Raw genomic sequence first — 21,239 nt, 5'->3', positions numbered from 1 at the left:
ATATATATATATATATATATATATATACGCACATAGATACATGCATACACACAAACATACATTTATATGTGTATGAATGTTTTTTATATATCTAGATATACACACACACATATTGATATATATGTGTATATAATGATGATAATAAAAATAATAATTGATGAAGCATAAACCCATTACTTCAAAACACTACACACTCGCATACACACATTCACACGCATATAAACGTTCATAAACACAAATACATACATCCAAACACACATGTAACACATGCATGCGCACTCACCCGCCCCACACTAACACATGCATATATATGTATCCGTATGTGCGTGCGAGTATATATGTTGTTGTGTGTGTACGCGTGTATATGTGATATAAAATGTCGTCTTATATTGTTGTCCATATATGTGTGCGTGTGCTTGTCTGTGTACACATGCGTACATACACACATACATACATACATACATACATACAGACATACATACATTCATACATACACACATACATACATTCATTCATATATACATACATGCTGGCACATATGTTCATAGGCTTATGTTGATGTATTGAAAAATTTATTTGTGTGTATAAACAGAATTCTATGATTTTTATTTTTATTTTGATGGGAAATGTTCTGCAGATTTAACAAAGTAGGTTAAAATAGTTTTGCATTCTGTCTTTTTTTTACCATCTGAACTAATGTCTTAACGAACTTACTTACACGGATATAAACTTTATATGAATTTACTCGTTCATATGAAGTCATTACATATAATGTATTCCTAATCTATCTAGTTTTGAATTCTTATAAAGTTTTACATTTTTGTTTTTTTGTTTTTTTTCAGAATCGATTGATGAATTACAAGGCAAATGTTCTAGCCAGTATTTTGGATATAAATGCAAATTTAAATGCCATTGTCAAAGAGATGAACCTTGCGATAAGTTGGACGGAACTTGTTATTCAGGATGTGCAGATGATTACTGGGGACCTGGCTGTCAATTATGTAAGTTGCCCACTCCCCTTCTATCAATCTTTCTTCCATAATTTTCCATATAGACATATATGCAAGTACATAATATATATGTGTGTGTATGTGTACGTATATTAGTGTATTAATGTCTTTGTGTAGACTAATTCAAGAATGAGAAATAAACGGATATTAAGTTCGGTCATTTCACTGAAACTTGGTGAAATTAATGAAGTATTACTTGTAGTGTATTAGTTAATAACCTCCGATTATGGAGTTCATTGCAATACATTTTGCAGCTCAAAACTCCACAGCTGAATGGATCAATAGGACGTGTTAGCCGTTCTCACAAAGGCAACAGTATTTGGACGACTTCCATAAATGGAGTTTATGAACTAATAAATTTAAACTCCTCCTTACGCTATCAATTACATTAGGAGAAATGAGTAGTTTCCATCGATTATATTTCTTTCTTGCATTAAATATCTACATCTACAATTGTAACGATTCTGCAACTTTAATTGCCGGAATTTCTTTCAAACTAGACATTTAGGTTTCCTTCTAAAAGTAAACTTCTCCACTTCTAAAATTGACACAAGTCTGCGTTTAACTCATTTACGGCGGAATTTATTAAATTCTCTGATATTGACTGAAGCAAGAACGGATTAATTTACTTTTGCCGGTTAGAGTTGTTGCAGTTGGCTACATCAAATTTTCAATACGTCATCATTCGAATTAGGTTAAAAGTAAGCTTTGATTTGTAGTTTTGTTACCTAGCATCTTCGTCCTTGCTACCATCTGATGAAACTCCCATGGATTCACGGAGGAGTTAATGACAGATTGTTATTTAACCCTTACTCTTTGGTATTCCTAATTGAAAAAGAAAAAAAAAAAGAGAACATAATGAAAGACATTTCACGCCTGACCATGTCGTCACTTTATATATCAAAGACTACATGATTAAAGGTGTGTTTCTTTTTTTCTTTTTAAATCGGTAGGACGTGAATCGAGGATGATTCTTCTGTAATTCATAGCACACTAAGCAACCTCTTAAATGAGCTTTCATTGGTTCTAAGAATCGGTAAGTTAGTGAATATAAGCAACAAATTTCTCCTTAAACTCAAATCACGTAAACTTTACTTTTTGAGATGAGTAGGAGGTTTTGAGATGAGTAGAAGCAAGTTCCTTTATTTCACCTCAAACAGCCAGAATGGTTTATAGAGTATTTATATCCTTATATCTTCTAATCTTCTTTCTTCTTCATTTCTTGTTATTCTAAACGATGTTTTCAGGCCGGTTGGTCATGTGTATACTGAATACGTATAGTCTTAAGGATAGGAATGAATTTTAAACTGTGACAATTGCCTAGATTTACAGTCTGAGGAACCTTATTCGTGAACTCATTCATCAATCGTATTTTAGCTGAGTTCAGAGACGGTTTCAAGAAGTTTCTCACCATGACACACACCGATTACATATAGTCTGACCTTATAACGGCAAGCACTTTCCAACTGAAATAATTGTAAAGTAGGCCACTGTTTCCAAATGTAGGCCACTGTTTCCAAATGTAGGCCACTGTTTCCAAATGTAGGCCACTGTTTCCCAATGTTGGCTTAAAGTAGTTTAGGCAAAGGAATATGGGTCTGATTCTCAGAGATCACTCACGTTTTAATGTCTAAGAAGTTATAATTATTTTATGCATTGAGACTTATTGTAAAATCTGGAAATGTGTTACAACAACTCGTGCTCATATAGAAACACACACACACATACATGTACACATGGGCACAGACGCAATTATAACCATACACTTGCGTATAATATAGACATCTACACAAACATGCACTTAAGAGAAACATACGCGTATGTATGTCTGTATGTGAATTTATGTGCCTTATAAAATGTTTAGAATTTTGCAGTTTGGTGTTTTGCAGTTATTAGAAATTTTTCACAAATTAACTTGCGCTGTATCCATCAAACACTGCATTCTCTGTTATCTTGCACTATGTAAGCTTTTGCAATCTTGTTTTTTTAAAAATCTTTTAGACAAAATCTCATCCTGTACTTGTGATTTCTTTTAACCTCACTCGTTATTTCGTCATCATCCATACACCATCTCTTATTTGATCATAAACTTCGCTTTAGTTGGCCAAGATCAATGATTACGAATTCTATACGCTACCATGTTTTATTATCTCTGTTTTATAGCCTTTGTTTAGTTTTATTTATTTATTTTCAAAGTTTTCAATGGTTTCCACTTTTGTAATTTCCAGACAGCTTGTTGCTTGGCCGACATTGATTTTCCATTAAATGTTTTCTCTTCAATGATATTCACGCTTCAACGAATGTGTTTCCTTCCTGGAGATAACGTTTCGGGTACTTACTCTGAGTTTTCTTTAGAATGCCTCTTTCATTTGAATAGTTGAATATCTACACTGACACACAGCTGTTGTGCACGCCCACGCCACCCCATAGATAGAGAAAAATATACGAAATGTACGAAATTGTATATGTATGGGGAATGTTTCTTCTATGTACAACTGTCTATATATCTACTTAATGCATTTTCAGGCATAGAACATCATAGTTATTGGTCACATATGAAACGTAAAGAAACAAAAAGCAGTTTTCTATCTTAAAATTAAATATTTGAATTAACTACAACAATATAAGATATGACTTATCATATTTATTAATATAGGTATGTGAATGCTTTCAGCAGCCCACGCATATTACCAGCTTAATAACGACAAAGTTATTCACGAAGTTCTTCATTATTTTCAAAACTAACGAAAGCAGTATATTTCAACAGAATTATGCTACCAAAAGTTCTTTCCATATCGCTGAACTCGCATTTACTCTCAATGACATGTTCCGATGTGGCGCTGGTTACCAGCATGAGCTCAAGTTAGTCAAAGTTCAGTGTGAGCTATATCGATACCATTGTATTCTTTCAGTCCTTTATGGTCTCCTCCATGAACGTGCATTCCTTATAGCGATAAAACAGAGAACAATTTATTGTCTTCATTTCTAAAGTCAACACCTGCCACCTCGTTCTGGGCATGATTTTTACCATTTCCGATATTTCTGAAGCCGTCTTCGACATCCCCATTACATTGATATTGCAAACTGTAATAAACTTTCTTTCTTCTCCCTTTTGCTTTCTGTTGCTATCTTTCCTGAACCCCACCCCTAGTACTCATCGACTAGGCACATCCTCTCTGCATGATACATTTATCCTGTCAGCTCTGTCAGTATACTCATAGAGGCTTCCTAAGCCCCAATTCCAAGTCTTAGCTATCTCCAATTGTTTTGTCTTTTCCTTCGATTTTCTTCCAAGGCGGCGAGCTGGCAGAGTCGTCAGTTTGCCGGGCAAATGCTTGCGGCATTTCGTCTGTCTTTACGTACTGAGTTCAAATTCCGCCGAGGTGGACTTTGCTTTTCCTCCTTTCTGAGTCGATAAATTAAGTACCAGTTGCGTATTGCGGTAGATGTAATCAACTTAATCGCTTTCCTCAAATTTGAGACCTTGTGCTACCAGTAGAAAGGATTATGTCTTCTAATTTTTTATCATATCAAGACCACTTATAATAAAAAGGGACGGGTTTTCGTTTCAAGATTTCGCATCTCAAGCCCGGTACCGATTTTCTATGTCCAGAAATATACTTCCTAACCGGCATGGAGTTGCAAAAATTCATACTTCCTCAACTTTGCCCAGGTGTTCTGGAGTACAACCTTCTTCAGGAATAACGTTCTTCAGTTCCGCAGAAAAATCGGCTTGTCTATCCACATCGGCAGATTCATTGGTCATTCAATTTTGGGCAAATTAAGACACCTCGAAACGCTTTTCAACCAGCCATTGTTAACCAGAAAATGTTGGCATTAGTACACACTCCATCCATTTACACCCCAGTTTGCTCGGATGTTAGCTTATAGTTTGTCATCTGTGGTGGACACATTGAGCGAACTCAGTTTGTGTTATATATGGCGTTAAGGTAGGGTGTGGTGATAATCTTTAATTTGGGAGACTTGTTTTCAAAATAGAATAATACCGGCAATTAGCATACACAGAAGCACATTTATATGTATGTATGTATGTATGTATGTATGTATGTATGTATGTATGTATGTATGTATGTATGCATGTGTGTGTGTATGTATGCATGCATGCCTGAATGTATGTATGTATGTATATATATTATGTGCCTAAGTCCGTACGAGTGCCTATATATATATATATATATATATATATATATATATGTGTGTGTGTGTGTGTGTGTGTATGTATGTATGTATGTAAATGTGTGTCTATATATAAGTGTTATATCTCTAAACTTACTCTTAATGCTTTACTGAGTCCTTTGACTTCTTTACGGCATGGACCAGAACTACCTTGAAAATGGATATGAACTGAATCGATCTCACATGCCACTGAGTCGTGTGTGTGTGGAGGGGTCATATGACAGATTTAGTCATTACTCGCCTCAGCAACATTCCTAAGCTGCATGGGTTTACTTTGAAAATAGTTTGGTGCAACCTTAGGAAATGCAGTGTCTGGCAACACTAGTGCAAGTTTAATTGATATAAATTATTGTTGTTATTGTCATATAGGCCAGTGAATTCATTTACTGTTTAGGGTTACACGTCTCTGCTTTTCTGCTTTTCTCTTTTTTGCTACACTTGAGAAAGAAGTGAATGTGGGATCGTTGGAATTAATTAGCGAGTTGTTTCAACTACTTCTGTGTTTGTGTACATCGTACAAGACAAGATATGACAAGGCTTTCAATTTCGAAAAATAAACTTTAGTCTGCAAAATCTTGACGAAGGGTTGAATATTCAAAACATTTCTTTTATTTATGACAGCATTTTTATTTTTGATTTATTTTAAAATCCATATTTCAATTAGTTAATGTTAAAAGATATCATTTTATGTATTTGGAGGAACTGTAAACACTTTAAAAAAATAAAACTATACAGCAGCTTCGAAACTTGTATCTATATAACGAAGTCTTCTCATGCTGAAAAGATGAATGTTAAGGCAAGATATTCAGTGACAAATGAAAGTGACAGCCATCAAACTTGTTGACTACCAATCGACTTCCAATGCGATGCGTGGATCAAGTTTAAATGAGTACATTTAGAACGACGACGTTTTTGTTTTAATAGTTTACATGTCTACTTTGTTCGATATTTACACCACTAATTTCAATCATTTGTTTCGGCAAACCACAAAGAGATAAACTAATATTTTCGTATTGACTTGAATAAAAATTCATTAACATCTTGCTTCAATCTAGACGTCCAGCTACTTATCAGTCAGTGAAACAAGTCCTCAGCATAATCCTTACGATCGATAGATAGCTTTGATGTTATCAAATGCACCGACAAGTAGGAGAGAAAGTTAAGACGGAGAGTTTTTCTTTGCAACTTAGCAACCAATTACGAAAACACTTGAGTCTCCATAAACAGAACTTACGCCATTGCAACATTGAGAGGCCGTTGGTCCTTATTTGTACTTAATGTTGAGCATCGATACAAATGTTTGCTTTAGTTGCCGTGCAACACAAGAAATGTCTCTCTGATACTGTGTTAATTAAGTTAGGCGTAACTTGTTACTTGAATAGAAAACTGAATGAGCTTCTCGTAATATGGATTTGATGACAAGTCTTGTACTTAATGACAGCTACGTGTTAATGTCTTACGACGAACGCTTCTCAGATGTTTTATCATAACACTACGCAGAAGCTTACCTGACGCTCATCTAATTTTGATGTCGTTTTTAATGCTTTTGAACAGTGGTGGACAAACCTAATCAAAAAGTTAGCTTCGCTAACCGCTAATCCCCTAACTAAAAAAGTTAGCTTCACCAACGCTAAACCGCTGAACAGTTAAAAAATTAGCGGAAGCTAACGCTAACTGATAACCGCTAAATTCTATCATTTGCATTTAGCTTCGGTTTGTTTTTGTTTTTTGACTCTAAGGTCCCTAAACACAGACCTAAAGAGCTTGTAGCTTTGACATAAAGCTTTCTAAAAAGGTATAACATGCCAAGATTAGATTATGATCAAGGTGTATGCAAATAATTAAATGAACAAATTAAATTAAACATTAGTTTTTCAGTCAACATACACTTTATTTACTATATAAAAAAGCATGGAACGAATCAAAAAGGTATAATAGAGCGTAGGTATCAGGCGAAGATCAGATGGTGATCAAGGTGTACTTACTCTGGTTTCTCTATCGCATCGACGTGATGTTGGTTGCCCTTCAAAAGCATCAGCCTCTCACATTTACCACCTGACAGAATGGTTCGCTTGGCCCTCAAAATATCTCTGCCTATAGACATTAGGAGTTCAACTGCAGCACTGGATGGGATAGCAGTGTTATACCTAGTGAACAGGTCTTAATTGACCTGTTCACCTAAAAATGTGACTTTAGTCAAGACCTCCTTCGAGACGGCCTCCAGCCAGGTCTTCACCAATTTCTGCACCTTGGACTTCAATGACCTGTGGCTCCTGCTCTACTGGAACCGAGTAATGTTGCTGAAGAAATCATCGTCTTCATCCTCATTGCTGGTGTTGCTGCTGCCCTCCTCATTGATCTCCAATTGGATTGTCTCTACGACGGTCTCCATGACGTTCGTTACTCTGCTAGCCTAGCTGTTATACTGCTCCAGCCAGAACAAGCGACACTTGGTGTGGGAAAGGCAGCGGCCAGCTGGTACTCCAGGTCTTCTAGGAGGAGCCCAAACCTTTTCGTAATGCCTGCTAGTATCGTGTCTACCAGAGAAATGCAGTACAGGAGCTGTTTCAACTTCATGACGGTAGCCGCTACAGTTGGCAGAAGGCTCTCGAGATAAGCCTGGTCCTCCACCCTGGATTTTATTAAAGGCTTTGGCAACATTAGACATCACCTGGGCATACTCCGTCGGGAAGCCAATATCAGAATCAATGAAGGTACATAGGTATGTGTATATTAACAGATTGATTACTTAGAGTTTCAGAGATGAGAGAAACAAGTTTTAATTGTGAGTAGCGAACTACTCATGTTTTCTAGATAAGTCTGCCTTATTGTCTGGTGGGTTTTGATCTCGTTACACGGTTCAAAGTAGATGGTAGAATTGGCTTCTAGATGGTTGCTAGTTGTTGTTGAATTATCATTATGCGACCTACTTTAATGTCCCCACCACAAATTAACATGGGAACAGTTTTGCCTCTATTATTTGATTTCATAATTTAATAAAATAGTCTTAATCTTAAAGTTGTTGATTTCGTCATGGTTGTCTCATCATCTCCTTTTATAAATACCTCCATTACTCCCGGTATTACTGGTATTATCACAGGTTTTTCTTTATACTCATTTAAATTAAGGAGTTTCGTTACATGTTTCACGCCCAATATAGGGAGAAATTTAATTCTGAAAGGATTTCAAGTTTCAATTTCAATTTTCTAATGCAATGGTTTGCCTCGTTTTAATACGTAGTGATGTACTTCATTTTACAATTACAATTTCTTACTGATGATGTATTATCTACTTTTTTATCCAGGTTTATGTTTTAGTTTCTTGTGCTTTAAAACATTTTTTTATTGTTTTCGGAAATTCATCCTGCAGAATTCATTACACAAATACTAAATTTATTTCTATGGTTTTAGTTTAAGTTTATTGATTAGCTTTACAAAATCTTTACTTTAGATTCAGTTTTTTTTTCTACGTTCGACATTTCTTGTTCACCGGAAGACCTTATATCTATTAGGCGAAGGTAGTGTGCTGGCAGAATCGTTTGCACGTTGGGCAAAATGCGTAGCAGTATTTCGTCCGTTTACACGTTCTGAGTTCAAATTCCGCCGAGGTCGGTTTTGACTTTTATCTTTCCGGGGTCGATAAAACAAGTACCAGTTGAGCACTAGGATCCATGTAATCGATTTACCCTCCTTCCCGAAATTGCTGGCCTTGTGTCCAAATTTGCAACTAGTATTTACCAAGAGACAACAGTTGCTGTTTATAATGCTTAGAATTGTTTCTAAGACAGACACAAAGCAGGAAATTCCCAGAGTAAAGGCAATTACTCTTACTTTGGAAATTAGTAACCGGTCTCATAACAGAAGATTAAGCGACTATTACCAGAAGAGCAAAATGGATGAAGAAATAAATCAAAGGAGAATGATGAGTTGGTGGATGTCGGTAAAATGATAGAAAGTGTGATACGAATAACAAAAAGATAGCTGTGGGTTGAAAGTATACAATAATGTTTCCCATTGTTGGCTTTTGGAGTATATGAGGAACTTGGGATCAATAAGAAAATTTGGAATTTTCTTCTGAAAATAGCAGTGAGATCATAGGAAGCAGGACTGAAGAGTAGAATTGAATTATTAAGAAATATGAAAATACAGAAGGTTGGTGGGGGGGATATTCCAGGAAGAATCGCTCACGTTTTATTACTTTTCGTAGTTGTGGCAGTTCCTCTGTATAGTGAAAAAAATTCAAAGCAGCTTGCGAACTTGTTAATACCAGGAATGAAATAAATTACATACGGCTGACCTGAAATTATACACACAAAGTTTGTGGAATATATAACTCTCGTTTTCAAACGGTAAGACTCTTTAGCGAAGTCATTGGAACGACGCAGTTTGGGATGAATGCGTGAGTAGTTTTAATGGTGAAGAGAGGTCGAAAGATTCAACCTGATGGATTACATTACATCGCTAACGGATAAAGTAGAGGTGGAGCTTCAGTATACAATTATCTTTTTCTTCTTTCTGCTTCTCTACATAAATATTCATTCTTAACGCAGCTATTCCCTTCCACTACGTCCACCTCTTTATCCTACCACACATGGATTGGTCTTCATCCAACAGACACAACACTCCTGTAAATTTCTATCCCTGAACTCTTCGATATATCAAATCACTATTGATTGATTTAGTTTTGTAGTCATTTATTTGTTTATTGATTTATCTGATTATTATTACAACAAAGAGATGATGATGAAAATAATCTATTAATTTCAGAATTACTCATTAACTCCTTGAAATCCTATCTATCTATCCATCCATCCATCTATTTATCTATCCAGCCGTCCATCTATCTATCTATCTATCTATCTATCTATCTATCTATCTATCTATCTATCTATCTATCTATCAGTTTGTCTGTCTGTTCGTCTGTCTGTCCAGTTGTTTGTCTATCTATCTCATTGTCAATCCCTCAGCCAATCTGTCTGTCTGCTCACCTGCCTGTCTGTATTTATTTCATATAATTTATCTCATTGTTCTATCTAAATTCCTATTTTCTATTCCTACTTCTCCCCGACACAGATAATCCAAGCCTTGCCCGGTACATTCACCTCTTTTCCTCTTTCACGACCGACTTCAGATTCTGAAATAAACCCTCAGTATAATAGTCCTTCCTTTGTTAAACGAAACAGGTTCCTTTTCCTCCTTCAGACGTCAGTCTCATTATGCTTATACAGAACATCAATCGTATCACATATATCCAACATGGGTATGTTCCTTTGTGATGTGACTAAACATAACTTTTAGATTTCGATGCTGTGAAATATTTAACATTTTCATCATTTTTCTAATCCTAAATAACAGCAGACAGCACCATAAATGTCTGTAGTCTATTGGTTCATTAATTTATTCAGTTTTATAACAAATTTTCTACTTTCCTTTTCAGCGAAAAATTGCTACTACAATGGCAACATCAAACAGTATATGGGAAAAAAATCGGTAACAGCTAATCTTTACACCTGTAAAAAATGGGAAGACCAAGATATTTACAAACCAGAACATTTTGCAGACAAGGTTTACCCTGAAAATTACTGTCGTGTGACTCATGATTCTAAAAAGAATTGGTGCTATACAACCGACCGGAAAATGCGCTGGGACTATTGCAACGTGAAAGATTGCAGTAAGTAATCTATATTCTACTCTATATTATTTGTTCGTATATGTATGCATGGTATGTGCATTAGAATATGGTTTTGTTCGTAGTTGAACTCGTAAAGGGAATCGGAAACGGATAACGAAGAGAAGCTGGGTGACTGTGGCAAATATTAAATGTAGGTGAAGGAAATTGCAAAAAGTATAATTGCCGAGAGCTGCCGTTAGAGGTTTTGTGATAGCTGGAGTAGCAGGTATTTTAATGAAAATGATGTAAGAATTTGACGTAAATTTCTCTAGAAATATATTTTCACTAAATTTCATAATTCATATTCAAAAGGAAAAAAATAAAGAGTTAAGAACAAAACACGTTTCATGTTAATTTTAAATAAAAGAAGCTCACGTACGTATAGAAGACCACAGAACCACGTAAACAATAAAAGTTGTTTTCCTGACTGAATGTTATATATAACTGCTAACGATGTAGCATTTAAGTTGAACAAATGAGAGACAGTTACAGAATAAAATTAAAATGTGAGTTACTTTTTGCAATTGGTTAAATGGAAAAGAAGACGACTATTAATCACTGAATCACTAAGTGGTTGATTAGAAATAAATACACACGTAACGAAAAGAGGTAAATATTTAAGTTCCTTGGATGTCAGCAGCAACTGAAGAAGATGTTATCGCGTTGTAATCTATCTTTGAACAGGATATCGAAAGCCTAATATTGTATTATAAACTCCATAGAAAGCATAAACCTGAGATATTGCAGAATCTGCAGCGATGTAGAAAGCATAAGCAATGCTAATCTGAAAACATGGTGGAATCCAGAAAAGTAGTGGAAGTTGTTCAGCATATGTTATATGAGTGTTAAAGATTAGTGGAAAAGGATTACCTATGGCAAACTAATGAGAAATCTAAAATTAATACACCCTGACCCCGGCTTTAGATATCTAATTATAATCAGTGGAGCACTTGATCACAAACTGTCTCGGCACCAATCTTAAAAAGCTGGTTTTCACAGATCCACAATTAATATAAATCATTAGGTAGTGACGTCATTTATAAGTTATTAAAATTAATATGCCAAACATTCTATAAGTAAGAAGGGCAGTAAATAGATACCGACAAATACGTCGAACAACCGGGGCGATAAAATAAAAACAAAAAAAAACAGGCGTCGAAATTTTACTGGTAAAGACTGAGATATAAGTATATATTAATAACGATGAGCTACGCTCGGTAAACTATAGACTTAGCTGTCAACTGGAGTTAAACAAAAAATCTACAAAGGAAAAACTCCCATTACAACACTAGAAGAGAAATTCCTTCTCTTATCACAGGCCTTGCTCCGCCCACTTCAGTACTTTTCACTTACAACAGATATAGGACCAAAACAAGAAACATTTGAAACCTACCTATTATACTAAATCTTAAACTCCAGAATCCACTCCCAGGTGATGTAGAAAGTAGATTCGTGAATAACACATATTTAACGAGTCTTCCATCAGTGAATATGCGGGCGCGTGTTGTGTGTCTATTTGCACACACGCTCTCTGTCTCTCTCTCTCTCTTTCTCTCTCCCTTTCTCTCTCTCTTTCTCTCTCTCTCTCTTTCTCTCTCTCTCTCTCTCTCTCTCTCTCTCTCTCTCTCTCACACACACACACACACACACACACACACACACACACACACACACACACACACACACACACACACACACACAATATATATATCTAAAAGCATTTTTAACTAAGATATTAGATATCCTGTTTAATCAATGATTCCTCGGTAGAAAGCGTTGTAGTTGACCGATTCAAATTATCAAGCTTACATATCAATTAGTAATTAGTCATAATCTCTTTGTCTCTCTTTATTTCTTCCATCTCTCTAATCTCTATATATGTTTATACTTGTGTGCACATATATGTTTGCGTGAGTAAACGTGTGTGCGTATGTATTCGTATGTATAATGTTTCTCATAAAACAGACTTGAATAAAACGCACAAACACTGTAGTTTCAGCCTCTACAAAGCTCTCTTAAGTTTCTATATGCAACTGTTGTGAGATAAAAAGTTTCGCTGACAACATTTTTTAATGCATCCCCACCGTTAAACACACAAGAACACCACCTACTTCCGTAATTTAACTTATTTGTCACCACCTGCAATGTTTTTTTCTGACTCACTGAAGGATGTAATCCAAGAGGACATCATCCGGTTTGACAGCTCCAAAACACCGATATTGTTCTTCTCAAATATATTCATTGATTTCACACCACAGAAACGTCAATATATTCTTTCTCCTCTAATTAGTTGATCGTTTTATGTAGAAGTCAATTGATAGAACATGTCCCTGGCGAGACGCGCTCCGCTACTCGAATCATAAGACCTGGTTTCGGATCTCTGTTGGAGCTGTTTTAGTTTATGCACAGGTGTTGTACAAAACGAAGGTATATATCTGGGTTCGGATTCCCACATACATACACTGAGAGAAAGGAAGAAGCAGAAAGAGAGAGAGAGAGAGAGAGAGAGAGAGAGAGAGAGAGAGAGAGAAAGAGAGAGTTTTGTTGAATCTAAATAATCTTTACTAATCGTTTCAACAAGTGAGACTTTCGCGATTTTCAACTGGAAGCGAACTTTTCTAAGAATATTGAAACACCACAACGGAAATCACTCGTCAGGTAAGGAGTTAAATATCGAATGCTGATGGGTAGAAGATGGCCAGCATTGTTAAAACAGACGCATTGGCTGGATAGAACGATTTCCCGACATAATCAACGAGTTAAAAACCTGTTAAATCAAGCGTTAATTATCGTAATTATGAAATATAATCTAGAAGCCCTGGCTCTCACCACAAGACTAGTGAACCTCATTTCAGTTTTCAATCAACACAGAAGAGTTTGAATCTCATTCAGCAAAATTAAAAATATATATCTATAGAAATCTTACTAATAGGGTCGGGTAGATAGACAAAGGTGGAGGCGCGTGGCTTAGTGGTTAGGGTGTCAGCATCATGATCGTAAGATTGTGGTTTCGATTCCTGAACCGGGTGATGCGTTGTGTTCTTGAGCAAAACACTTCATTTCACGTTGCTCCAGTCCACTCAGCTGGCAAAAATGAGTAACGCTGCGATGGACTGGCGTCCCCTCCAGCTGGGGAACACATACGCCATTGAAACCGGGAAACCGGGCCCATGAGCCTGGCTAGGCTTTAAAAAGGACGCATTTATTATATAGACAAAGTAAGATTTTTGTTGGCGATGAAAGAAAAATAAGGAGAGAAAGAGCGAAAGGGAGAGGGGGCGGGAGTGATCTAAAGAGAGATCAAAGGAAAAAGTCTAATTGGAACCCAGACCGGGTGTTGTGAGTGTTTATTGAGCGAAAATACCTAAAACTCCACAAGGCTCCGGCAGGGGATGGTGGCGAACCCTGCTGTACTCTTCCACCACAACTTTCTCTCACTCTTACTTTCTGTTTCTATTGTACCTGTATTTCAAAGGGGACAGCCTTGTCACACTCTGTCACGCTGAATCTTTCAGAGAACTACGTTAAGGGTACACGTGTCTGTGGAGTGCTCAGCCACTTGCACGTTAATTTCACGAGCAGGCTGTTCCTTTGATCGGATCAACTGGAACCCTCGTCGTCGTAACCGATGAAGTGCCAACAACAATAAAAACAAAATGAATGTACGTATACAAGCGACTTCATTCAACGGAATAAAAAACAAAACACGACTTTAAATGAAGATTGTCCATCGGAAAACGGTGTGAAATACTAGCTTACAAAACGGAAGCAATGACTTTTGCAAAATAACTTAGAAACCAGCTTATCAATATGACAAACTAACAACCGTGAACAAGCTACTAAACAATGATATAATTTGCAAATTTGATTACAAATGTTTGATTATAAACTTTTACAACTCTATTACACTGGCCATACAGGTACAGCACTATCTATCTATCTATCTATCTATCTATCTATCTATCTATTTATCTATCTATCTATCTATCTATCTATCTATCTATCTATCTATCTATCTATCTATCTATCTATCTGTATAAATATATGCGCATATACATACATACACATTATATATGTATGTATATATATATATATATATATATATATATATATATCAATCTGTCTATCTATACATATGCTGCAAGCCCCGTAGTTCTAGGTTTTGTTCTGTTTTTCTAGGAGCGACGGAGTTAGTTACTTTTCTTGCATACATCTTTGGGGACGGATGTAAAATGTTTGTTTGTGTTCTACGTCAAATAAGTCTCGTTACTATTTGCTTCGAACATTTTAATGATCTCTATTTACATATATTTGCATGCCTGATCAGAAGCAAAAGTATATTTTTATCGCCATTTGCCATAATTTATTGCGACATTGCTACGTGTCTATGTGATGGAACTTACCATAAAAAGGCTTTACTAATATATACAAGAGAACTGTTTTATTGTTTCACTTTTTTAGATTTTACTTTTTATCTGCGTCTGTCCTCACTTTGTATTCTCTGCTCTATGCATCAATACATCTGCTGCTTAATGATATTTTATTGAAGATTATACTCTTGTTCAACGTAGTTTCTCATAAAACCTTTGTCCTGGATACAAATTCGTTTTTCTTGTGATACATTAACCCTTTTCATTTGAATAATGTTTTGTCCTAAAAAGACATTGTTCAGATGTATTTTTCTGAATCTATTATTTTAATTTAAATCAGCAATTGAGTAAAATCATATTTAAATCTTTTTTAAAAATCAAAATCTACTCACACACTCACACACAACATATACAAACATTCACATAACGTTGGCTGAATATTTGAATTCATTTTGTTTCGTCGCTCTTTCCGGTGAGGTGATCGTTTGTTTTATTGTCAATACTCTCTAAATAATTGAGGAAGTGTGATTTCCAATTCTAGCTAATAAATAATCTCTATCATATATCGATTAATCACTTCCGTTATTTTGCTAACATATTGAAACTTACTAGAACATCTATATTTTACCAGCACCTACCAGAACACCTATGTTTTGGTATATCATGTGTATAAAGTTATGGAACGATAATACACCTTATAGAAATGTTCTCTAAATGATTTATATAGATTTATAATACTATAGCATCCACGAGTATTTCCTTTTGGAGTGTTGTCTCTTGTTCTTCAAAATATTTAAGCAAAGCAACAGAAGTACACAAAAGTTTCTGAATATGATTTCCTGCTTTACATTTATCATTTAAACCATATTCATCTTCACACTTTCCAATGTTTTACAAAGGTGTTAGTTAATAATACTTTTGAATAAAGTAGTTATCGTGGGCGTTGTTACTTGGATTCGACCAGGGTATAAAACACCCGATCACTGCTTACTGGGACGTTAAAACTTGCTTTTCATCTACAACCATCAAGACACTTCAACATTAAGTTATCGTCACGTGTACGTTTGAAATTTTCCTTTATGATCATATCGATGATATCCATTAAAAATGGATATCAACTAAATGATCATAAATGGAGTGTTATCTGAGGTAACAAACTGTCCTAAATGAGACATTAAATTATATAGACGTATTTCATACTATTTTAAAATGAACATATTCTGCAAATTCACATTCAAAATTTTCATTTACATTCCCATATTTGCTTCGTGCATCCAATAAACCAGTAGCTTAGATGACTCCTAATATGTTTTTAATAGCTATATTTTATGTCTTAAATCACCGATATATCAAAACAATGTTTTACAATGCATTCTGCTTTTGTGTTACCAGATTTATTTTAATTTTTGACAAAGCTTGTGCATGCTGAAAATTGAGAAATTTCTTTTTTTTTAAGCTGGCTGAGTTTTACTTGTTCTGCTTGTTAAATAATGTACATCATCAAATTTAAATTGGATGAAACAGAAACGGTGATATATGTTTATATTAATATAGGAAGTATTTAAACATTGGCATACTGTCATTGCTTTCCTATTTTCTTATACAGAATGCATTGCCGGTCGGTTTGGAAATAATTGTGAAAAAGAATGTCATTGTAAAGATCCTGACGAAGTGTGTAACAGCATCCTTGGTCATTGCACCAGTGGTTGTGCCTTGGGATGGACTAATCCTGATTGCCAGAAAGGTAAGCTGCCGGAATATTTCTTCCTATCTCGTTTCAAATGTCTCACCTGCCAAAGGACTAGTTTATGAAATATTTAGTATTTCAAATTTGTGGGAGTTGTGAAATAAGTATTTCCTTTAACATTTGCGGAGCGATTGTCATGCACTTTTCATTAAACTAAACAATGGAATTAAATTACAAATATCTTTTTTTAAAGTTTCAACGAAAAAACAAACAAAATAATTCCGCTGAAGCTTTAAAAAAATATTTAAATAATGCAATAGAAATATCTAAATGAGGCAAAATGCAATGAAATTTTGTGAAAAGTATAGTTTATTCAACTGATAGCCTTATTCATTATAATGATATTGATAGCATCTAAAAGCTGATGGATTCTTCTGTATTCATCTTTGGTGAATGTATCTTCGGCCAGGAGGAACTGATGTACCCAACGTTCATCGGGTGTTTCAACCTTGTATCTTAACACCTTCCTATTAGTGAGTCAGCAGAGGTGGCCAGATCACTGCTCATTATATCCTTCTCGCTTCTTGCTTAACTTCTCTCAATTGCTCCATAACCAGCACGTTCTTTCTGCTGCTTCTCTCATCCTGCGTACTCTTGCATTTCACTATTTTCCTCTCCAACGGCTGTAAGCATCCTCTATAACGGTTGGGCAAGCTATTGATCATACACTTCTCACGGCTCTGTAAGCTCGATCATGATTCTTTTCTTCGCCTTTTCAGACCATAAAACTACATCTGGACTCAGTGTTGTCAGACGACATGGGGAACTGCAATCTTACCCCAGGTCTACTTTCACCTCCTATGAATAGCCCCCATGTAGCATACTAGTTGTTCTTTATTCTGTCCTCGCTAGCTTTTTTTCCTTCCCTCACCAATTTGATCATTACCCGTGCGTAAATGCTACAAGTGACTTATGACGGCATTTGTATCTCCTTCGGATGAGTGCTGTTTTTCACCCTAACAAGATGTGTGCCACGGTATCCTTTCTAAACAAAGTCTACACTACTTGTTCACTTTCATATTACAGGTTTGCTGGTGTTGGGAGTGTGTCTTACACCTCCAGCATCAGGAGGATGATGCAAAAAAATTCTAGTTTCTACAGTTCTGTTCATATGATTTTCCTGTTGGGTGATTCTATTAAGGGCAGGCTCCCTGGGAAATCCGCTTCACTGATATTATCCTTTTTCTTCCCCTGCGTGCCGTACTTCAGCTTGGGTCATGGCGCACCTTTCTTTGGTCTCTACCTTCTTCGATTGTTGAAAATGGGAAGAACCGAGACCTGACGCTCTGTGCTTGTGACATAATGGAAGGCATTGGTGACCCTGCGGCATTTAACGGGTTTAAACACGAAACGTAAAGGTTCTTCACTAAATCTCATAAAATCTCATAAGCGTCGTTTTCATGAAAAGTTACCAGAAGAGATTAGTTGCTTTGATAAAGTGTAAGACGAAATTTGAAGTAACCAATACTGATCCCGCCGTTCTCCAACTATTCTTTGAACACATTACTTACAAAACACACACAATTCGAACTCATACACACACATGCGTTGAATAATTGGACAGGAGTTCCTGCGTGCTAATAATTGTCTTCAGATGAGATGGATTACGAAAACAAAAGGTTAAGAAATGCAAACTAAATACAAGATGGCGTAAGGACGCATGCTTTCGGTTTGTTGATCAAAATATTGGAAAGATTGGGAGTCACCATAATCAAACTAATAAAACAAGCAGGATTACAGAACGAATCCAATGAGTTCCACCCTGAAAATAAAATCTAGGAAGCAATTTATGCATTCAAATAGGATTTTAAATTTGTATGATCATAGAAATGTACATTCGAAACTAATATTAGATAATTAAGCTAAGAAATCAACACTAAAAATAATATAAAATAATGGCAAATGATCCAGCGGGAAGATTTGGGCTGAAACTTAAAACTAGGACACCATATTAAACACATGTAAACCATATCCAACGCTTAAGAACGACAAGCTAATAGGATTGCTGAAATATTCTTAATAGCTTTACATCTATTGCCATGCGCCTACTGTTAGCTGCAGAATTTGGTAAAACATCCACCGCTATAGCCAAACGCCCATATAGTATAATAATAAACGCTACGAAATACTGTTATTTTATGACAACTTTTTCTACTTTAATTAGAACGTAGACTAGTTATCTGACATGTCAATGGCTAACTATGATGGCACTGTCTTCTCAGATCTCGTTCATCATTTTTTACTGCAGACACTGAGACACAGAATAAACAGTAATAATATTGGACTGTACTGAGACGGCAGACAAACCGTATCCCAGAATACGAACAGACACTTGCAAAGACATTCATTAGTACATTCAGACAGCTTGATGTCAAAAAATCCTGATAAATACCAACTTGAAAATAATTGACTTTATAGTCGCAACTTTGATACTTCTATTTTCGCTATGAAAGTCATCTGCGCATTCATATTCCTATGACGAAAGTCCAAATTATGCCGAATGTCTTAGTCAAATAAATCGACCATACTATGTTGTTGTGAGAAAAGATCGAAACCCGGTGGTATTTAAACTTTCATAAGATATGGAAAAAAACATTGTCGTGGTGGTGGCGGCACGGGGAGAATATCAAATACGCATATCCATTCGGCAATATATGCACAACAATTATGCGTACGCTGGAGGAATGATGTTTTTAAAAGTTCTAAATGGTGATTTATAACGTCTGTAACGGTTGAGAACAGTTTTGAAATTTTGATTGAAGCTGCGTAACTTTAAATTAACTGAAACTAGGTGTGTACGAGTAAACTTGCATACATACATATACACTCATACACACACAAACAAATATACACACACGCACACCCACACACAACTTCGAGCAATGTCACCACTGATTGTTCTCTTAAATATGAGTAGCATGGCTTCATAGTCCTCCTAGGAACCTGCACACTTTCGCAGAAATATAGTAATGATGGTCATCTCTTGCAGCAGTGGTTCAGAGAGCTTGCTAGCCAAGATGATGCGTGCAGAGGCCTTTTAAAGTGAGCAAAGTTCTCGCATAGGGGCAATCCCACTCTGGAAGCAAGGTTCGCCAAGACAGAACTAGTCAACATCAGTTTTCCTTCCAGAGAGTCATCTGAACAAAAATTAAGGGCCTCTCACTCACAGCTGTTAGTTGGCTGTTCTCTTTATTGAGTTCTTCCGCCCTTTTTACTGATTTTGAGTGTTTGAAACGAAAACCATTTTGATTACGACATACATATGTACGTACATACGTACAATTATACGTACGTACCTACATACATACATACATACATACATATGTTTGAATATCCTGCTATGCACAATACAGTGCATGTAGTTTTAGGGCACAGCATTCATTCTACATTTAACTCATATATCCAAATATGATACAAATTCAATGATCGCTCCGAAGGATAGGCTAAATGCAAGACCCCGAGCCACATTATTTGAAAAGATAGAGATTGATAGCTATGTGTCTTTATATACATATGTTTCGATGGGTAGCTCATTTCCTCAGTACATTGGCAAAAGAATACAAGTTCCAGACTTCGAGAAATAGTTTGAATCGCGAACTACAACCGAAACGTTCATTATATTACTGATATACTGAAGAAATACCGACCTGTACATACAATAATGTCAAAAATATTTTCTGCTTGTCTCATTACACAGACGTACACACGAACACAAGCACACACGCACACATACACACACGAACACAAGCACACACGCACACCTACACACACACACACACAATCCCACAGCTTCACACATGCATTCCCATATGTACACATATACATGCCATATATATGCATATACAATACAGACACACACATACAAACATATGGTGAACATGAGACGAAAATTACGTAAGCTTTTAACTTCGGCTTGCCACTAGAAAATTTTGCTTCTTTATGCGATTCAATCTCTTATCGATAGTGATTTATACGGGCGATAATGAACCCAACCAATAACGTCAATCACATTATTATTTCGAAAATATATATTGATTTATTATATTTGAAACGTTTAATTGTTAAACTTGGAACTATGATATTTGAGTTAGAGCTGATCCGATATATTTGACTGGTTTAGGGAAATTTCTGGCTAAACGCGTGAAATTATATTCTCAAATATAATTAGTATTTTTGTTTGATCAAACGTATTTGCTCATCTCTTTTTACACCAGAATATTTTAAGAATTATATATATATATATAT

The 21,239-nt window shown here is 35.7% G+C and overlaps 1 protein-coding gene across 6 annotated transcripts in view; it reads left to right on the top strand.

Annotated features, from left to right (window-relative positions):
* The window catches only part of LOC106878895 (receptor-type tyrosine-protein phosphatase T), a 596,380-nt gene that overhangs the window by 295,331 nt on the left and 279,810 nt on the right, over positions 1–21,239 (top strand). For all 6 annotated transcript variants that reach the window (XM_014928243.2, XM_014928245.2, XM_014928244.2 and 3 more), the window contains exons 2-4: positions 843–1,001; positions 10,644–10,877; positions 16,854–16,991. In XM_014928243.2, coding sequence (XP_014783729.1) covers positions 843–1,001; positions 10,644–10,877; positions 16,854–16,991 — 531 coding nt within the window. The remainder of the gene's footprint in view (positions 1–842; positions 1,002–10,643; positions 10,878–16,853; positions 16,992–21,239) is intronic.

This window comes from Octopus bimaculoides, chromosome 8 (genome assembly GCF_001194135.2).
Source record: "Octopus bimaculoides isolate UCB-OBI-ISO-001 chromosome 8, ASM119413v2, whole genome shotgun sequence".
Lineage (NCBI taxonomy): Eukaryota > Metazoa > Mollusca > Cephalopoda > Octopoda > Octopodidae > Octopus > Octopus bimaculoides.
The sequence above is the reverse complement of the archived record's forward strand: the minus strand, read 5'-3'. Positions and strand labels throughout refer to the sequence as shown.